The 8,343-nt window shown below is 27.7% G+C and overlaps 1 protein-coding gene across 3 annotated transcripts; it reads left to right on the forward strand.

The window, feature by feature from the left end:
- The first annotated feature begins 6,136 nt into the window (after nt 1-6,136).
- Nucleotides 6,137-7,979, forward strand: LOC112716515 (uncharacterized). 3 transcript variants are annotated; one of them, XM_025768435.3, is made up of 2 exons: nt 6,137-6,236; nt 6,660-7,979. In XM_025768435.3, the coding sequence occupies exon 2, from the start codon at nt 6,748-6,750 to the stop codon at nt 7,723-7,725; it is 978 nt and encodes a 325-aa protein (XP_025624220.1). In that variant the 5' UTR covers nt 6,137-6,236; nt 6,660-6,747; the 3' UTR covers nt 7,726-7,979. The 3 variants fall into 3 exon arrangements, with proteins under 3 accessions (XP_025624220.1, XP_025624218.1, XP_025624219.1); XM_025768433.3 differs by having other exon boundaries at nt 6,147-6,398; XM_025768434.3 differs by having other exon boundaries at nt 6,147-6,360.
- Nucleotides 7,980-8,343: the final 364 nt, after the last annotated feature.

An 8,343-nucleotide genomic window follows, 5' to 3' on the forward strand; every position in this document is an offset into this window, starting at 1 on the left:
GACCAGTGTGAGGTAGAATAAAAAGCAAAAGATCAGAATAGTTTTCCTTTTTTGCTTTTTATGGAGCATAAAAGAGGAGCCACTTCTTTTTCTTTTTTCCCCTTGATAAACAAATGCATAAAAATAGTATCTTTTGGAATGTTATTCCAGATTCCATAGATGAGAGAAAAAAGAAGAAGAAGAAAAAAATGTGTATATAATTACAATGTTAATCTACAATTTTTTTTTTCTCATAATGTGTAAACATTGAGATATATATATATATATATATATATATATATATATATATATATATATATATATATATATAGATACTTGATCTAAACTACTCCATTTTCTCCCCTTATACATATAAAGACTTGAGCAGATTTATTATTCATGAGTTTCTTCTCATTAATTACTTTCTGCATGTCTTAGGGTTTGTCCTGATTTTTAATTTGGGAAATCCACATCAAGAACTGAACAACTAAACAAATTTGTGACTACCACATTATCAATAATTTTGTTTGAAGCCAACGTGCGTATAGCTATGATCAGCATAAATAAATAAATAAATAAAATTAAACAAGAAAACTAATTAACTAACATGGTCTACTCTCATTTTTGCAAAAGAAGGGAAAAAGAAGCCAGAAAAAATAATATTATTAGCCATATATGAGCTAAAAAATTGTTTATGTTGGGAAAAACTCAACAAATTAAAGGTTTAAAACAAGAATCTGTCTAACAGCGAAAGTACAAAAAATAATTTTTTCACAATCTGTGTGATTAAATAGGCAATACCAAAGATACTTCAAACAACAATTATAATGGTGGAAATTAAATAATCAGATATCAGAATTTTAACGTGGGAAAACCCTCTAAAAGAGGGATAAAAAATCCATGAGACCTAGTCTAATAAAATCTTTCATTATCAGAATAATTGGTACACAAACAGTTTTCCTAGTGATACTAGGACATCTCAACAATCAACAAAACTTACAACTCATCATTCAAAGTGATCTCATTATTTGTCAGTTGGTTTATTGTCTCCTGAAAAATACTCAAGTGCTCAGGCATTGATTTACCTTCAGCATACTTCATATTGACAAGCTTCCTAATCAAGAATGTTTTATTTTGCACATTCTTCCTCTCATATAACTCTTTCAATTTGTTCCACATCTTCCTGGCATTCGTTTCGGTGTCAACATGTGAATACACGCTAAGATCAAGCCATTGCTTAATAAAAACAACTGTCTTCCGATTAAACTTCTTCCATTCATTTAATCGGCACAGAAATAAACAATTAAAACTCTTTACCTAAGAAGTGTGTAATATTATTGATATAAATGATATATGACTTGATTCCTTCCAAAAAAAATTTCAATGGTCGAGAACTCTCCAGAACGACCCAACAGTTTAGTCATAAGTTATATGAAAAGAATGTTAATAAATATGATCTCTTCTTCCTTCTGATCTCTAATTTTCAAATTTGGTACTCATCATAAGTCATAACATACCCTTATAAAAGAGGGTACGAAGTTTTCAATGTGGGGGCCATGTAGTTTAATTGAGAGGGTTCTAATAACCTCTTACGTTTGGTATATATCTACATCCAACACTTGCTATGGCTAGACGATCAACCATTGTCGACTTCACCCTACTATTCATTAATATTAGATTGTGACGTGTGCAGTGGGATATATATATGCACGCGGTAATTAGAATTATATTTTCAATAACTATGATGGAGTATAGTTGGTTCTGTTTTATGGTTAACAAAAACAAACAAATTGGTTAAAATATAATCATATTGGATTTTTGTTTGTTTGTTACTTGAAATAAATTCAATTTGATTAAATTGTTTCTTTGCCAAAGTTACCAATAAAAACACAATTCACCGTATAAAAGGTATGACAAATGTAATATTGTAAAATTATTGCTTGAAACTTGTGCTTTTATATATATACATGATAAGATAAGATATGTAAGATTCTAAAATGGTGATTGGTAAATGAAGAAAAGAAAAACTTGCCTACGTTTCTTTTATCCATTACACACACATGAACGTGATTAATTATTAATTGACTTGAATTCTTTTGAAAGAAAACATGGGATTATTAGACCCACTTGTCAGCTGTTAGGTTCTCTTCTCATGCATGCGTATCTTTCTCCCTTTTGTGTATGTGGTCTTGCTTCTACTAAGTCACTGTTTTTAATAGATAAGTAGGGGCGGGAACATTTTATCTTATAAACCCTACTTCATAAGCATCAAATATACTAATTTAAATTGCATTGAGAAATCATAGAAAATTAATTTTTAATTAATTATTTATTAATTTTGTTTAACTCTAAAATTTTCTATTTTTAAGAAGATTTAAAATTTAAAATTTAGAATTGAATATTTAAGATTTATGATTTAAATTTAAAATAAATAAAATTAACTAAAAACAAGTTGATTCTCTAATATTACTCATTTAAATTAGAACATTACGCTGAATATCGATTGAGATATATGCGTATAAAAAAAATAATATTTTTCACAAGAATTATCATAAACTAAAAATTAACTACTAAGAGTGTATTTGGTTTGTGTTCTTATTTCTAGTGTTTTTGTTTTTAAAATTCTATGAAAAAAAAAGAAAGTGAAAACAAAATTTTACTATCTTTATAATTTTTTTCTTTCACAAAATTCAAAAATAAAAAAGGTTGAAAATAGAAACACAAACTAAACACATTTTAAATTGGTATATATTAGTTCATACATTTTTTGATAAAATAATAATTATTAAAGTAATTAAATATATTATAAAAAATCAAATATTTTATGATATAATCACAACTTTCATGAAGTTCAAATACATTTATATAGTAATTGATCAGTGATATTCACATGTAAACTGATTCAATATAGTATTTTTTACTACTCATTAGATAAGATGTGAAATATATTTAAATATAATATATACATAATAATAAAGACGTGTTATAACTATTAAAATACAAATTAAATATGAATAATAAGTAACACATCTTTAATTCTATATATGTACTCACTATTCATCACTGCAGACTAAATTATAAATTCTTAAAATTGTGAGATTATAAGTAAATAAAAGAGCATTCTAAGTTTCTAACTATATATATATATGTATGATGTCATTGTATATTGGTCCCTCATGGCCTCACCTATATGTAGCTTTCGCTGTCCGAAGTAGTTATTATCATATGCAAAGGCATGACAAACTCTTGCTTGGACTTGAAACCACAACTTTTGAATCTAACTAAAGCATGAAAATTCTCTGTTTTCTCTGCATGTGATGCTTTGCCGTATTTTTGTTTTTTCTCTTACTACTCTCTATCTCCTTTTCCTTTCTTATCCTTTTTATTGTCTTTAATTTTTGGATCAATATAAAGATTATTCCAAAGAATAATAAAGATGAAAGTCTGTGGATAAAATATCAGATAACTTTGTAGCTGGTGGCCAGGGTAAAAACTAAAAAGAGAAGCCATTTATGGTTAATTTAAAACTTGTTACTTACAGACAATTTAGGTTTTTCGGTGATTGACAATTTTAATAACTGTAAATAAACTAGGACTTAATTAACATTTTTTTTTAAGATATTCAGTCAATTTTATCATTTTTTTTTACATTTTATCTTAGTTTGTTAGCCAAATAAAAAAATTTAAGAGAAAGGTTATGGACCAACACTTTTATTAAAATGTGATCAGTATTTAACCAGTAAAAAAGAAGTGACTCTCACATTATTGGATGAAATCTCATACTATTAAAAATATTAATGATGACTAATTAATTACTACAAATTACAAAACTTACTAATATAATCTTCTAACACTCCTCAAAATTTAATTCTTATAAGACATTTTATTCTCCTCTCTAATCAATAGGAAACTCCCAAGAGATAAATGTTTAAATCTTTATAAAATATAATAAAGTTCTCCAATCAAAATAAAATAATTAATCAAGTTCAACTAAATAGTGTGTGTGCGATTTTTTATTTATTTACTTACTTATATTCACGATGCTTTTTTTTTTTCTCTTTTTTTTTTCTTATCTTTCTTTTTTGTTATCATTCTCACCATTGTTACCACTATTATTGCCACTTCTTCCTCTTCTTCCTCCTACTCCTCTTATTTGATTTTTTCTTTTCTTTTCTTTTCTTTTCCTTCTCCCCTCCATCCTTATCATCATCATTATTATCGTTATCGTCGCTATCATCGTCTTCTTCTTATAAATAAATAACATTTATCATTAAGTTTTAAATTTTTGCACTTGTTTTACTTAATTTCGCTGCGTTATTTACTAATGTTTTCACTTATTTTTTTCTATCAAAATTTATAAATCTGCAACTCAAGTCTTCATAAAATATATTTTTAGTTCCATCACATCATTTAGTTAAAAATTTTGGTATTAGAGTGATGACATTTTGATATTAGAGTGAAAATTTTCTTTAAAAATTTATGTGTTATTTTATATATCAGATATATCCTCTTTTTCTTATACTTAAATATCATTGTTTATTCTTTTTTGAATTTTTATACTCATTCTACTTAATTTCACTGCATTATCTATATATTTTTCACTTATTCTTTTTTTATTAAAGTCTGCAACTCAAGTCTTCTAAAATAAATTTTTAGTTCTATCACATCATTTAGTTAGAAATTTCAGTATTAGAGTAAAGACATTTAAGTATTATTTTTTAAATTTTTATGTGTTATTTTATATATGAGATAAACATTCAATTCATTGAATGTGTAATATTTTTTAGAAAATTTTAATATTTTTTTGTGTCGCGTTACTGAATTGTTTATATCAATTTTAAGTAATTTCGGTACTATCTTATTTTATTTTATATAGTTAATGTGATTTTGTGGGATTTAAAATTAAGAATTCAATTTATTAGTTGTATATTAACACAAATAGAATGCCAAATTTGAGAATATTAATTCTAGTTTTTAATTAAAAATATATTTAAATTTTGATGTTACTTTAAATAATTTTTGGTGCTATTTTTGTTTCTGGTAAGAATTCAATTCAATAAATATGAATCTACATTTATTTAACTAAATAAAATTGTAATACAATACATATATATTCATTCAAATCTAATACGAGGAGCAATATTGCTAAAAGAAAAAGTAAGAGCAACAGAAAAAGAAAAAAAAGAAAGAAGAATAAGAAGCACAAAAATGTAGCATTAAAAAGAGATATATGTATTTTTTTAGCAAAATTTTGGTGTCAAAATTAAGAAATTTTTATGCTATTATTAAAAAATTTTGGTACTATTTTTTGATAAATTCTTTACAATTTAAAACTCCTTCTTTTCATCTTCTTTATCTTTTTCTTTTTATTTTATTTTTTTATAATTCTTTTTGTTTCACTCTCTTAAAAAAAATAACATAAAAAAATAAAAAAAAGAAATAATTATAATAACATATAAGAAAAAAGAGGAGAAAAAAATAAAAATAAAATACAATAATAATAGCATCAATAGAAGGAAGGGACGAAAAAAAAAGAAAAAAAAACACGAAAAAGAAGTGTCTAATTTTATGCACATATTGTTTGAGTAAATATTGTTAGGTTTGGACCAATTTGATTGATCTTAATTATATAAAAAATTTGAATGTGTAATGGGATAATATAAAATATGTTTCTTTTTTTCTCTCTAACCAAGTAGGACTTCAGACATGAAGCATAGTAGCTAGAGCATACAATTTTGTGATGGGTTCCAAAACATTATTGATGAGTGCGTTTAATGTTTCCCTTTGGAAGTATATCAAGAATGAAAGCATGCAGCAAGAAACAAGTCTTTACTTAATTGCTATACCTATTCACAAGAACAACGTTTTTCATTCTTGAATGATATTTAATTTTGTCTGAGCTTCAATTCTATTATATCACCCCCACCATGTGAAAGTGTTTCATGAGTAACAAAATGTTTTGTAGTTGTCGATAAATTCAGTGTGCCCAGCCGCTTTTTGAAATGTGTAACAAATAATGGTCCCTTCACTGGTAAGTGGTAACTAATTGGTTAACAGAATTTCTTTTAACAATAAGTGTGGAAATATCTGCCCTAATGTGGAAATCATCATCAACCATGTCCATGACAACAACATATATATATATATATATATATAAATGATATGATGAAGAAGTAGCTACCAAATTTATTTGACCAATAGGGTCATATGCCACGTGGCCATGTATCCACCATTGCTTTATCTTTCAGTGCGCCGTGGTCGGTTCCATTCCAGAATCTCTTCCCTAGCTTCCTTTCCTTCCTTTTCCTAATTAACTACTCAACTCTCATTCTTCACACACACACTCTTCTTATTCAATTTGGCATATAAAAAGAAATTAAGGTGCACATCTGTATGGTAGTTCATGATATTTATCAGTGGTAGGTACTAGGTTGTAGTGTTCATGTATTACTATTTTCTTCTTCTTTAATTTATTATATTCTATTTGCTAGGGTTTAGTTATGTGAAGTAGCAACATATTAATAATTAGTCCTTCCTTGCCCCATATTTAATTGCTTTGACTTTGATTTTGTCTCTTTAATTTCTTCAACTGAAATTAAACTACATACATAAATATCATTATCATTATTATATTCTTTTTTCTCAAAGCCTAATAATAATTTCATAATTTCCTGAACTAGGTACTATGGAGTTGGAACCAGCTGCAAATCAATTCAGAGTCAAGAACAAGTTTGATGAAGCAGTAGTCAAAGTTAGAAAGCAAGAAGAATGAAAGAGATAGATTCATCATCATCAGATCTTGCAGCTGGCCTGGTTTCAAGAACAACAAGAAGTGATGAAAAAGCAATTAGTAAGGGTCCATCACCATCATCATCACATCAATGGCTAAGATTGAAGGATCCGCGGATCGTACGGGTATCAAGAGCGTTGGGAGGAAAAGACAGACACAGCAAGGTTTGCACAATAAGAGGGCTAAGAGACAGAAGGGTAAGGCTTTCAGTTCCCACAGCAATTAACCTCTATGATCTTCAAGACAGGTTAGGGCTCAATCAACCAAGCAAGGTTGTTGATTGGTTACTCAATGCTGCTAAGCATGAAATTGATGACCTTCCCCCTCTTCCCATTCCTCCTTCCAATTTTACCCTTGCTTGTTATCCCTCTCTTCCTACTAATAAATCTAATCATAAAGAGCAGGATAGTAGTAATAATAGTACTAGTGCACATGTTTTGCCTAATACTTTTTTATTACCAACAACAATAAACCATAATCATCATCCTCCTTCATTCTTGGGATTATTGAACACTATGCCATCATCAATTGGTAATCCTTTTTACCAATCAGCTTCTCATGATGATGTTGCTCATCAATTATTGGGGAATAATAATAGTAATAATAATAATAATCTTGGATTTGTGAACCAAACAGATTTACATGGTGGGGTTAATGTTGTAAATTTACCCTTTCAAAACTTAGGAGCTTCTCAAATATTGTGTTGTTCTCCTTCTCCTCTTCAACGTGCGGCGGCCGCGGCGACGACCACCGCGACAACAACACAGTCATATTTTTCTCCTTCTTCTCTTTCGCATTATAATAATGATAATGTTGCTGCAGCAATGGAAATAATGGATCCAAGGCAAATCAACCACCACCATCAGATGATGATGGTGATGAGTAATCATCAGAATCTTGCAACATCACCTACTAGAAGTGAAAGCCAATCTCATGCTGATGATAGTGCAAATTAAACTACAAAGTTACTCTACCAAAATGTGCATGGATCATGCTGATGAGAGCAGTTAGCTGCCTGGAGTTTGATTTGAATAATTATTTTCATTCGTCTTATGCTAATTCATATTTATTCTGTGTTCTTGTATACTGATTTTGATTAGTTTATTACTATTATGTGTACAATTTTCCGTTCAGTTTGAGTTTGAGATTTGAATTTACGTCTTATATGACATACAAAGGTTTATAAAGAATGGTTTAATTTTAGTTGTAATTAATGTTATCTCATTTTGATAGTGCCTTTAGTTTGGGATTTATTATAAGAGGATATTCGTATCTTAAGTGTGTGTTTTATTAAACCCTTAGTGATACAACATTATTCTACTTTTTTTCATGCTTCGATATTTTTACATCTTTTGGTATTACATGAGAGTATGAGACCAAAAATATATAGCAAAGGAAAGCATATTAAATCTGCAATAAGTTAGATGCACTAGTCTTCAACAAAATTAAATTAATTAATTAAAATTATATAACTTCATTTTGTACAAGAAATCACATTTTTTATATAGTAGTAATGAAACCAATCAACACATTAAATATGTTTCATCAATTTTTTCCTACAGAATTTTCTTAAT

This window comes from Arachis hypogaea, chromosome 10 (genome assembly GCF_003086295.3).
Source record: "Arachis hypogaea cultivar Tifrunner chromosome 10, arahy.Tifrunner.gnm2.J5K5, whole genome shotgun sequence".
NCBI classification, from domain to species: Eukaryota; Viridiplantae; Streptophyta; class Magnoliopsida; order Fabales; family Fabaceae; genus Arachis; species Arachis hypogaea.